Here is a 12,500-nt window from a genome sequence, read left to right as displayed (position 1 = left end):
CATTCACTCGTCTGATCAACGCGAGGAGACGCTGAGCAAACACACGACTCCTCAGCGGAGGCCGACGGCAGCGAGCACAGAAACAGGAGGAGACCTTCAGAGGAACATCCACACAGCTGCTCTCATTAAATCAGCTGAAACCTGCTTTTAAAGTTCAGCTCATGTTGGTTTCTAACAGGAACTGAGTGTCACTTTAGTCTATTTCAATATTTAACAGAGATAATAATCTGTTCCATCGTTAACCAACAGCTGAGTGTGTGAACAGAACAGGGCGGCTGTGGCTCAGGGGTCGAGCCAGAGTCTTGTTAGTGGAAGGTCGCTGGTTCTATTCCCCTGGTCTGCATGTTAAAGTGTCCTGGGGCAAGATACTGAACCCCAGACTGCTCCTGATGTGCTGGCCGGCACCATCAGTGTGTGAATGAGTGAGTGACTGTAAGTGGCTGCAGACTAAAGAGTCTGATAAATGTAGAAGTAAACGAGTGGTCAGCTGCAGGACAGAGAGCGACCAGGCGTCTGTCTCTGGTCACATGTTCACAGACCGATCAGCTGTTCCACGCTGTAACTGATCAATATGTTTGAATGATCGGACCTGGACTCTGACGCAGTGAGACAGCAGCTCCTGTCTCTGCAGCTCCTCCATGATGGACGTCACTCTGTCTGGACTCTCTGGATGACTGAACAACAAAACACATGAAGAAGAAACATCACAACAGTTACTGCGAGCAGTCAGCAACAATCCTTCATGTCAAGGTGTTCACAGGTACTTATAAGATGATTCACTTTGATAACACTTTATACAGAGCTGTGGTCTGTAGTTATAGACCTGAAACAACACATTTAATTGATTGTCATCTGTGGAGATTATCTGGATCAACAGAACCTGGACGGATCAGAACTTTGTGTTTGACACACAGATTATTTTCTGTAATGATCCAGAGTATCTAACCCTGCAGTCAGCTACAGACACACATCAGCTGTTGATCTCTCTGTGAGTGTTACTGACAGAATCATAAACATGTTTGTTCATGTATAAAACATTTAGAATCACTTCAAGGAAACTTGTTAACAGTTTATAGAAGTTTAAGATAATTAAAGCCTGATGAGTTTCTGATAATTGTTGACAAACTATATTAAAATCAAGTATTATTAAACATTTACTCAGATCTGTTGTTGATTGATTATTAATTATTTCCTGTTTTACGTCTTAAAATCTAGAAATGATAAACAATAAAGTTAAAGTGAATCTTGCTATAATTAACACTCCTGTATATTAATAAACGTATAAAAAAGACTTTAAAGGACCTCAGTAACTCACTGACTGATGTTTATGACACTCATTGTATTAAAGGGACACTACGTAGTTTTGTAGACGAAATTCAAATCGACGTATTCAGTCATGAAAACAAAAAGTTTGTTTCTTTAGTTTGTACGAAGATCATTTTCATCTTCTTCACCAAAACTACAGATTTCTCCTTTAAAGTTCACGTGAAGTGACGACAGGTGAGCAGGTTACCTGGAGTCCCACAGGTTCTTATGATGAGTGAAGATCTCAGAGTAAACCAGACCGGTTCCAGACGCCACGGACCTGCAGGACAGATCCTACACACACACACACACACACACACACACATACACACACACACACACACACATACACACATACGCACACACACACACACACACACACACACACACATACACACATACGCACACACACACACACACACACACACACACACACACACATACACACACACACACACACATACACACATACGCACACACACACACACACACACACACACACACACACACACACACACACACACATTGTCTCAGGATTATTTGAGGGATCTCAGCTGATCTGATTCGTCCTGATGACTCACCAGCGTCTTCAGTCTGTCGTTCACCTCCTCCTCGTCATCTCTGCTCCTCTCCATCCTTCCTCTCCTCTTCACCTCCTGCAGACTGTGTCCTCCTTTCTTCTCCTCCTGTCCTCCTTTACTGCCGCTGCACTGAGAACACAACGGTTTGTTTAAAGTCTCGGTGCAGCTGATGACGCTCAGCAGACACACACACCTGATGGAGTTTGAACCTTCATCTGTTAACAGGAAGCTCCGCCTGAAGATGATTGACAGCTGCAGTAATGATCAACAGCACCGTCCTCGTGTTGTCTTCATGTTTGAGGCGAGCCAGCCGAGCTCTGCAGCGTCTCAACGAGTCCAAGACGAAGAGACTGACAGTGTCTCGTTAGTTAAAACCTCACATTACATGAATCATAATATGAGAGGAGTAAACGCCTCCTCCGACCTCTGACCTCCTGCTGATGTTTAACTCCTGCTGTGGAACTGATCTGTGTCTGAATATATACAGGTTCCAGGGTGAATGTCTGCTGATGTCTGGTGACTGTTATTAAACTATATATTTCAAAGTTTTAGTTTTTTATTTCAAAGTGTCACGATTTGATTTTTGATTTAAACATTTTTCTGTCAGCATTGACGGCTCTGTCGTCTTCAGACTGTCACATGTGGCCATCACTGCTTTTATATCTTCTTTATGACAGCAACAGACTTTTTCACAAGTTCAAATAATATTCACCAACAACAAACAGCAGCCTTCAGTGATTCAACAAGAAACTACAACAAAAAGAAATTCAGTTTGTTACAAAGTTTAATGCAGCTGCTGGCTAACACTAAGGTAGCTGCAGGCTAACACTAAGGTAGCTGCTGGTTAACACTAAGGTAGCTGCTGGCTAACACTAAGGTAGCTGCAGGCTAACACTAAGGTAGCTGCTGGCTAACACTAAGGTAGCTGCTGGCTAACACTAAGGTAGCTGCAGGCTAACACTAAGGTAGCTGCTGGCTAACACTAAGGTAGCTGTAGGCTAACTCTAGGGCAGCTGCTGGCTAACGCTAGGGCAGCTGCTGGCTAACACTAAGGTAGCCGCTGGCTAACACTAAGGTAGCTGTAGGCTAACGCTAGGGCAGCTGCTGGCTAACACTAAGGTAGCCGCTGGCTAACACTAAGGTAGCTGCTGGCTAACACTAAGGTAGCTGCAGGCTAACACTAAGGTAGCTGCTGGCTAACACTAAGGTAGCTGCTGGCTGACACTAAGGTAGCTGCTGGCTAACACTAAGGTAGCTGCTGGCTAACATTAAGTTAGCTGCAGGCTAACACTAAGGTAGCTGCTGGCTAACACTAAGGTAGCTGCTTGGTTAACACTAAGGTAGCTGCAGGCTAACACTAAGGTAGCTGCTGGCTAACATTAAGGTAGCTGCTGGCTGACACTAAGGTAGCTGCTGGCTAACACTAAGGTAGCTGCTGGCTAATGCTAGGGTAGCTGCTGGCTAACACTAAGGTAGCTGCTGGATAACATTAAGGTAGCTGCAGGCTAACACTAAGGTAGCTGCTGGCTAACACTAAGGTAGCTGCTGGTTAACACTAAGGTAGCCGCTGGCTAACACTAAGGTAGCCGCTGGCTAACACTAAGGTAGCTGTAGGCTAACGCTAGGGCAGCTGCTGGCTAACACTAAGGTAGCCGCTGGCTAACACTAAGGTAGCTGCTGGCTAACGCTAAGGTTGCTGCAGGCTAACACTAAGGTAGCTGCTGGCTAACACTAAGGTTGCTGCAGGCTAACGCTAAGGTAGCTGCAGGCTAACGCTAAGGTAGCTGAATTAGTTTTTTTTTTTATTTTAAGTTTGTACTCAACCTCCAAAACAAAAAACAAAACATAAAAGAGAAGAACAATAACAATGGTATTAATCACATAGATATCATTTTTTATATTGCCATGACAACATGACCAACCTGAGGAGACAGACGAGGAGATCTTCTGACTGACTTCAGTCCAGATCCCGGAGGACCTGAAGGTCCAGACGACATCTCTGATCCAGCTGAAGGACAACGGTCAGAACAGAACACACAACAAGTCTCAGAACCTCACAGACAAACTGGCACCAGTCAACACATAAACATAATGTCAACCAACACAAACAAAATAAAACAAAGCAAAGGAGTTACCACATATATACTGTGTATACACATATATATATATACATATATATAAATGTATATGTGTATATATATATATATATATATATATATATATATATATATATATTAGGGGTGGTGAAAAAAATCGATTATTGATTAATCGCGATTATAATATTGACGATTATGATTCGATTATTAAATTTCCAAAAATCGATTTAAAAAAAAAAAAAAAAAAAAAAAAAATATATATATATATATATATATATATATATATATATATATTTTTTTTTTTTTTTTTTTTTAATTGTAATACAAACTGGAGTCCTCCTCTTACTGGCTCCCGGAGCTTTTTCACACTTAAATCGATTCCAAATCTTTAAAAGGAGACAAAGCTTTCTGTGCAAGAGTCCCTCAACTCTGCTCACAGGGCAGCAATAACCTGCGATGCCTGGACATCCAGAGCTACAGTCTCATATGTGACCGTTACAGCTCATTATGTCAGCAGTTAATGGAAGCTAATGTCCTACGTACTTCAGACGAAGCTATGGATGATAGCCACACAAGCGCAAATATGTGTGAGTTTCTCAAAGCAACGGCAGACGAGTGGGGAATAGAGAAACACGCCCTGGTTCTCGTCACCAACAATGCTTCTAACATGAGTCCGGCTGCTGAGCTTGGCAGCTTTCTTTTAACAGTGAAACACTACATTTAAAACAAAGTAAAAAATAATAATTTTGATATTACAGTTACACAATATAATATTGAAGGTGCTGTGAGGTGTTACTCAAAAGATAAGTAAAATAATTCAGCAGCTGACTGATGTTAAATGGAAGATCAATAATCGTTAATAATTGAAAATCGAATCGATAATCGTTAATAATCGAAAATCGATTTGTAATCTTAGTTGGTAACTCTCTCATTAACCACCTTATGTATGCAGATGATTTAGTGATTCTATGTCCATATAGTGCTGGTCTTCAACAGCTATTGAGGATATGCTCACAGTATGGGATAGATTCTGACATCAAATATAATGTAAAAAAGAGTAATATTATGATTGTCAGAAGCAGAGAAGACAGAAAATTAGTATTTCCTGACTTCTTCCTGTCTGACATTGACCTTAAAGTGTGTAATGAGGCAAAATATTTAGGCCATTACATAACCGGTGATCTATCAGATGACAAGGACATTTACAGACAATGCTGAAAGCTGTATGCACAAGCAAACACGTTGGTGCGTAAATTCAGTATGTGTTCAGTGCCTGTGAAGACCTCCCTGTTTAAAGCTTTTTGTACCCCTTATACACTGCCCACCTGTGGCGGTGCTGTAAAAAAGGCAGCATGCAGAGACTCACAGTGGCTACAATGACAGTATGAGGTTGCTGTTAAAAGCTCCTAGAAGCTGCAGTGCCAGCCAAATGTTTGCTAATGTTGGTGTACCCACTTGCTCTGCTGTAATAAGGAATCTTATATATAGATATATGTGTAGGGCATCTGACTCTGTACATTGTATTATTTTAGCCTTAATCAGCTCTGAACTGAGCTCTACCAGGTTCTCGTCTAGAATGTGGAACCACTGGCGTTCAAGCCTGTATGTAAATATATGATGTGTGTATGTGTGTGCGCGTGCGTGTGCAGGAGGGGGGATATGTATGTACATGTATGTGCGTATAAGTATTTTATTCTATTTAATGTATTTTTATTGTGCTATGGACCTCTCATGAGATGTGTCCCTAATAAAGATTGAATTGAATTGAATTAATCGAATCGAGACTTCAATAATCGGAATCGAATCGAATCGGGAATTTGGGCCGATTAACCACCCCTAATATATATATACATACGTGTATATATATGTATATATATATATATATATATATATATGTATATACATACATACATACATACATACATACATATATATATAATACACATATATAATATATATATATATATATATATATATATATATACACGTATGTATATATACATACATATATATATAATACACATATATATAATATTTAAATATATATACATATACATATATATATATATATATATATATATATATATATATATATATATATATATATATATATATATACACACACATATATATACACGTACAATAAAACACCAGAACAACCAGTTACAGTACTTTGATTGATAAGTGATCAGAAATGATTCATTGATCACCAACTTTAAAACAACTGACTCAACATGAGGAACCGTGTGTGATGAAGAAGCTGCTGATTACTGGACCAACGAAGAAGAATCAGCTGGTGAGTCTGTCCGACACATCTGTTCAACATCTGGACTCCTTTATCACATATTAGACTACTTTTACTCCATTACATCACCTGACAGCTTTAGTTACTCGTTACTCTTTAATAAACACTGATCAGATATTACATCTGTTGCTGTAGCAACAACTCAAAGTGAGGCGGCAGAACAGTCAGCTGAGCTGCACAATCAGAACCACCGTCACCTGTATCAGTGATCGATAACCAGGTGTGCACTGCGTCAGCGACTGTCACACAGCGAGTTATCGCGATGTTTCATTAAAACACAGATTAAGTTGAAACTCAGAGAAACGCCTATTCACACAGGACCCGGACCAGGACCCGGACCAGGACCCGAACCAGGACCAGTCTCAGACAGTATAAACTGTCAGTGTGAGCTAAGCCGTTAGCCTGTGTGTTAGCCTGTTAGCCTGTGTGTTAGCCTGTTAGCCTGTGTGTTAGCCTGTTAGCCTGCAGTAGGAAGTATTTCGTATAAACTCACAGCAGCTTCTGTTTCTCTTCTTCTGTTTTTCCTGAGCGCCAACTGAACACAACTGTCTGTCGCACACACGTGACGTCAACGAGCAGGGCGGCGGCGCCACCGAATGACGTCATCGGATCTGTCAGCTCTCTCAGACACATGAGTGGACTGAGAGAGAAGCAGAGTCCAGAGCTGCTCTGGGATCAGTTTATTGGTTTGTGTTTGTTTGTCTTCATCTGATGTTTCATTCATGAGCTCTGACCTCTGACCTCTGACCCTGCAGCTCCTTACAAGTGAAACAAAAATAAAAATGCATCATTAGAGATAATTAATTCAGAATTTCATCATCTTTATCTTATAATTACAACGGAACTGTCAGTTAACCAGAATGAGTTTTTTCTCATGTTTATATTGAACTCATATTTAATGAGCACATCTGTATGATCAGAATTTTGTGATTTGTGTTGATTAGAAAAATAAAAGAATTTCCAGTTCCCATCAATAGTTTGTCTTTGTTCTTTAATATGAGATTTCATACACAGTCTCTTTACTAAACGTGGAGATTTGTCTCAAAATCTGGAGGATTCGATTTCATACTGAGCGACTGAGAGCCGGCGGCAGGAGCGTTTACCTGCAGCAGCGTTTACCTGTGGCAGCGTTTACCTGCAGGAGCGTTCACCTGCAGGAGCGTTCACCTGCAGGAGCGTTTACCTGCGGCAGCGTTTACCTGTGGCAGCGTTTACCTGTGGCAGCGTTTACCTGCAGGAGCGTTCACCTGCAGGAGCGTTCACCTGCAGGAGCGTTTACCTGCGGCAGCGTTTACCTGCAGGAGCGTTCACCTGCAGCAGCGTTCACCTGCAGGAGCGTTTACCTGCAGCAGCGTTCACCTGCAGGAGCGTTTACCTGCAGCAGCGTTCACCTGCAGGAGCGTTCACCTGCAACAGCGTTCACCTGCAGCAGCGTTCACCTGCAGCAGCGTTTACCTGCAGGAGCGTTCACCTGCAGCAGCGTTCACCTGCAGGAGCGTTCACCTGCAACAGCGTTCACCTGCAGCAGCGTTCACCTGCAACAGCGTTCACCTGCAGCAGCGTTCACCTGCAGGAGCGTTCACCTGCAGGAGCGTTCACCTGCAGCAGCGTTTACCTGCAGCAGCGTTCACCTGCAGGAGCGTTTACCTGCAGGAGCGTTCACCTGCAACAGCGTTCACCTGCAGCAGCGTTCACCTGCAGCAGCGTTTACCTGCAGGAGCGTTCACCTGCAGCAGCGTTCACCTGCAGCAGCGTTCACCTGCAACAGCGTTCACCTGCAGCAGCGTTCACCTGCAGGAGCGTTCACCTGCAGGAGCGTTTACCTGCAGCAGCGTTTACCTGCAGCAGCGTTCACCTGCAGGAGCGTTTACCTGCAGGAGCGTTCACCTGCAACAGCGTTCACCTGCAGCAGCGTTTACCTGCAACAGCGTTCACCTGCAGCAGCGTTCACCTGCAGGAGCGTTCACCTGCAACAGCGTTTACCTGCAGCAGCGTTCACCTGCAGGAGCGTTCACCTGCAACAGCGTTCACCTGCAGGAGCGTTCACCTGCAGGAGCGTTCACCTGCAGCAGCGTTTACCTGCAGGAGCGTTCACCTGCAGCAGCGTTCACCTGCAGGAGCGTTCACCTGCAGGAGCGTTCACCTGCAGCAGCGTTTACCTGCAGGAGCGTTTACCTGCAGGAGCGTTCACCTGCAGGAGCGTTCACCTGCAGCAGCGTTCACCTGCAGCAGCGTTCACCTGCAGGAGCGTTCACCTGCAGGAGCGTTTACCTGCAGCAGCGTTCACCTGCAGGAGCGTTCACCTGCAGGAGCGACACGTTGAATCTCCAGCTCTCATACTTCACAGATTTCAGTTGATAATTCATGTAAATGTATAGTTTAAATAACAAGCTCTAAAGCATGGAGGGAGTTTGGTTGGAAAACATTTATAGATAGAATTACTTTAATGATCCCAGACAGGGAAATTATTTTATTAACATGTATATTAGCATGTTTTTTTATTACACCAAAATTTCAAATAAACATTAAGGTCAACAACAATACTGTTGGAGACAATGTGGGCAACTGAATTCCAACCACTCTCATATATTTTGGTCATGTATGTTAATATGGTCATTTTGGGTTCGGAGAGCCATGGGTGAAATTTTTGGATATAATATTCCTAATGAGCCCCAGTACATATATCTAGGACTGATACCAGACGATGTCATGGGTAAAGAAGACATATACCTGTTCAAGATCCTATCTCCTGCAGCTAAGAAGGCATTAACTGACCCACCTGGACTGAGTCACTGGCTGGACATTGTAGAAGAAATCCGATCAATGGACCAAATGACCTACAGTCTACGAATTAAAACAGAGCTCTCTACTGTAAGATGGACAAAATGGCACCTGTATATGACAAAGTAGTGTTTCCCCCTGTTGTGTTTCTGTGTTTTTGTACCTGTTTTTATTGACTGAAGAAAAATAAAGTAAAAAAAAAAAAAAGAAGAATTATAGTTTAAATGACAAACATCATCATCATGTGAGATGTATGTTTTCATCATCTCCACAAAAAGAGAAGCTGTTTAATAAAACATCGTCAGTTTTAATGAAACATCAGTTTGTAAACAACAACAACGTTAAACCATCAAATAGTTAAAAAAATATAAAAATGATAAAAGAACGAGAAGAACGTCCAGATAAAAAACAATAAACACAAACGTATCAAAGCTTCAGCTTCATTTTTAAGTGTTCAATATGAAATAAACAGTCAGATCAATAAATACAGATTATACAAATGTTTTTAAAAGAACTGTAGTGTTCAGTCAGTGCGTCATAGCAACAGTAACATCTCTGACTGGTGGAATTATGGGTAGTGTAGTACTGGAGGAATAAAAGGATATAAAAACAGAATGAAAACACTGGCCGTGGATATCAAATATTCACATTATTAATAAACATGTAATCACATTACATTCACCAGAGTGTGACCTCATCACTGTGACCTCATCTCTGTGACCTCATCACTGTGACCTCATCACTGTGACCTCATCTCTGTGACCTCATCACTGTGACCTCATCTCTGTGACCTCATCACTGTGACCTCATCTCTGTGACCTCATCACTGTGACCTCATCACTGTGACCTCAGTGTCTCATCATCATTCTCTCCTGGCTGCCAGATATTTAGTTGAGGATGTCAGTCCAGTATCTGTCTGTCAGTCTGATCATCTGTCTGTCTGTCTGTCTGTCTGTCTGTGTGTGTGTGTGTGTGTTATCAGAGCTGATGATGAGGTGTGAATGTTCATCTGTCTGCTGGTTGTAACAAGCCTCCACTTCCCACAATGCACTCTGTTGTTTGAAATATTCACAAACCCACTGAAAAAGAAATAAACTTTAAATCCATTAAACTTTCATCTGATGAGACTCTAAACCTGTCTGTTTGTCTCCCTGCCTGTCTACCTCTCCCTGCCTGTCTACCTCTCCCTGCCTGTCTACCTGTCCTTGGCAGAGCGTAAGTCTGTTGTGATTGGATCATGCTGGATGGTCTGGTGCAGCATCAGAGCCAATAAACCGGCTCGATTCGTCATCGCCGTCCTCAGATTCCTCTCCTGCTCGAACAGCTCGTCCAGCTTATACCACTGAGAGACAGACATGTAGAGACAGACAGGTAGAGACAGACAGGTAGAGACAGACAGGTAGAGTCAGACAGGTAGAGACAGACAGGTAGAGTCAGACAGGTAGAGTCAGACAGGTAGAGTCAGACAGGTAGAGACAGTGTAAATAAAGTTTGGTGATAACAGAGTTGGTGTTAATAAAGTTCAGTGTAAATAAAGTTTGGTGATAACAGAGTTGGTGTTAATAAAGTTCAGTGTAAATAAAGTTTGGTGATAACAGAGTTGGTGTTAATAAAGTTCAGTGTAAATAAAGTTTGGTGATAACAGAGTTGGTGTTAATAAAGTTCAGTGTAAATAAAGTTTGGTGATAACAGAGTTGGTGTTAATAAAGTTCAGTGTAAATAAAGTTTGGTGATAAGAGAGTTGGTGTTAATAAAGTTCAGTGTAAATAAAGTTTGGTGATAACAGAGTTGGTGTTAATAAAGTTCAGTGTAAATAAAGTTTGGTGATAAGAGAGTTGGCGTTAATAAAGTTCAGAGTAAATAAAGTTTGGTGATAACAGAGTTGGTGTTAATAAAGTTCAGTGTAAATAAAGTTTGGTGATAATAGAGTTGGTGTTAATAAAGTTCAGTGTAAATAAAGTTTGGTGATAAGAGAGTTGGTGTTAATAAAGTTCAGTGTAAATAAAGTTTGGTGATAACAGAGTTGGTGTTAATAAAGTTCAGTGTAAATAAAGTTTGGTGATAACAGAGTTGGTGTTAATAAAGTTCAGTGTAAATAAAGTTTGGTGATAACAGAGTTGGTGTTAATAAAGTTCAGTGTAAATAAAGTTTGGTGATAACAGAGTTGGTGTTAATAAAGTTCAGTGTAAATAAAGTTTGGTGATAAGAGAGTTGGCATTAATAAAGTTCAGTGTAAATAAAGTTTGGTGATAACAGAGTTGGCATTAATAAAGTTCAGTGTAAATAAAGTTTGGTGATAAGAGAGTTGGCGTTAATAAAGTTCAGTGTAAATAAAGTTTGGTGATAACAGCGTTGGCATTAATAAAGTTCAGTGTAAATAAAGTTTGGTGATAAGAGAGTTGGCGTTAATAAAGTTCAGTGTAAATAAAGTTTGGTGATAACAGAGTTGGTGTTAATAAAGTTGGGTGCGTACCACTCGGACTCGCTCCAGGTCGACCTCAGCGCGGCGGAGTTTCTCCCAGCAGTAATGTTTGTTACACTTCCTCTTTGACACTCGACAAAACTCTCCTGTCGGCTCGAAGACGTCTTTCACCAGAGGACAGCCACACACCTCGTCTGCCGGGACCTGACAGACAGGCAGACAGACAGGCAGAGAGACAGGCAGAGAGACAGTGTTTAGTCCATGTGAGCAGCAGACGGGTCTCAGATGTTCTGAGGGGCAGCAGCTAGAGGGACAGACGGACCTTTGGGTCTCTGGAGTGTTCAGGACACAGAACCTGCAGCCTCTTACAGTACGTCTTACTCTGAGGGTTATACACATCACAGAACAGCCGGGTCGCTCTGAAAGACAGACAGACACACACATGAGAGACAGACAGGTCTCACTCTGACAGCATACACTGCTTGGAAAGACAGAGACAGTAAGACAGACAGGTGTTCTTACCCCTCAATACGCGTTGGGTACATGGATCCAAACGATGTCTGACTCTCATACTGTTGACAGGCAGAGAGAGAGAGACAGGCAGAGAGAGAGAGACGGGTAGAGAGAGAGAGACAGGCAGAGAGACAGAGACAGGCAGAGAGAGAGAGAGAGACAGGTAGAGAGAGAGAGACAGGCAGAGAGAGAGAGAGAGACAGGTAGAGAGAGAGAGACAGGCAGAGAGAGAGAGAGACGGGTAGAGAGAGAGAGACAGGCAGAGAGAGAGAGACAGGCAGAGAGAGAGAGAGACAGGCAGAGAGAGAGAGAGACAGGCAGAGAGAGAGAGACAGGCAGAGAGAGAGAGAGACAGGCAGAGAGAGAGAGACAGGCAGAGAGAGAGAGACAGGTAGAGAGACAGACAGAGAGAGAGAGAGACAGAGAGAGACAGGCAGAGAGAGAGAGACAGGTAGAGAGACAGACAGGCAGAGAGAGAGAGACAGAGAGAGAGAGAG

At 42.4% G+C, this 12,500-nt stretch overlaps 2 protein-coding genes across 4 annotated transcripts in view; both read right to left on the bottom strand.

Moving 5' to 3' along the window:
* hdac6 (histone deacetylase 6) overlaps nucleotides 1–6,895 on the bottom strand; it is a 22,448-nt gene extending 15,553 nt beyond the window's left edge. Inside the window, exons 1-5 of one of the 3 annotated variants that reach the window (XM_030423225.1) lie at nucleotides 6,781–6,895; nucleotides 3,809–3,894; nucleotides 1,887–2,015; nucleotides 1,514–1,599; nucleotides 590–674 (exon numbers count right to left, since the gene is read on the bottom strand). In XM_030423225.1, the coding sequence (XP_030279085.1) occupies nucleotides 590–674; nucleotides 1,514–1,599; nucleotides 1,887–2,015; nucleotides 3,809–3,883 (375 nt within the window). In that variant the 5' untranslated portion in view covers nucleotides 3,884–3,894; nucleotides 6,781–6,895. Of the gene's footprint in view, nucleotides 1–589; nucleotides 675–1,513; nucleotides 1,600–1,886; nucleotides 2,016–3,808; nucleotides 3,952–6,780 lie in introns of all 3 variants that reach the window. The other 2 variants (XM_030423226.1, XM_030423228.1) reach the window with 2 other exon arrangements.
* A 2,459-nt stretch (nucleotides 6,896–9,354) lies between these two features.
* Nucleotides 9,355–12,143, bottom strand: cxxc1a (CXXC finger protein 1a). The gene is made up of 5 exons (XM_030421894.1): nucleotides 12,013–12,143; nucleotides 11,813–11,909; nucleotides 11,542–11,694; nucleotides 9,860–10,410; nucleotides 9,355–9,775 (listed from the first exon to the last, which is right to left on the bottom strand). The coding sequence occupies exons 1-4, from the start codon at nucleotides 12,033–12,035 to the stop codon at nucleotides 10,264–10,266; spliced, it is 420 nt and encodes a 139-aa protein (XP_030277754.1). The 5' UTR covers nucleotides 12,036–12,143; the 3' UTR covers nucleotides 9,355–9,775; nucleotides 9,860–10,263.
* Nucleotides 12,144–12,500: the final 357 nt, after the last annotated feature.

Source organism: Sparus aurata, chromosome 7 (assembly GCF_900880675.1).
Source record: "Sparus aurata chromosome 7, fSpaAur1.1, whole genome shotgun sequence".
NCBI lineage: Eukaryota > Metazoa > Chordata > Actinopteri > Spariformes > Sparidae > Sparus > Sparus aurata.
This window is presented reverse-complemented; position numbering and strand designations above follow the sequence as displayed.

What these genes read in the sequence shown, in the direction of transcription:
- cxxc1a (XM_030421894.1), bottom strand. Translation starts at nt 12,035, where the DNA reads ATGTACCCAACGCGTATTGAGGG. An exon ending in TACCCAACGCGTATTGAGGG is followed by an intron (nt 11,910 to 12,012) that starts GTAAGAACACCT and finishes TCTGTCTTTCAG; the next exon opens with AGCGACCCGGCTGTTCTGTG. An exon ending in ACCTGGAGCGAGTCCGAGTG is followed by an intron (nt 10,411 to 11,541) that starts GTACGCACCCAA and finishes TCTGTCTCTCAG; the next exon opens with TGGTATAAGCTGGACGAGCT.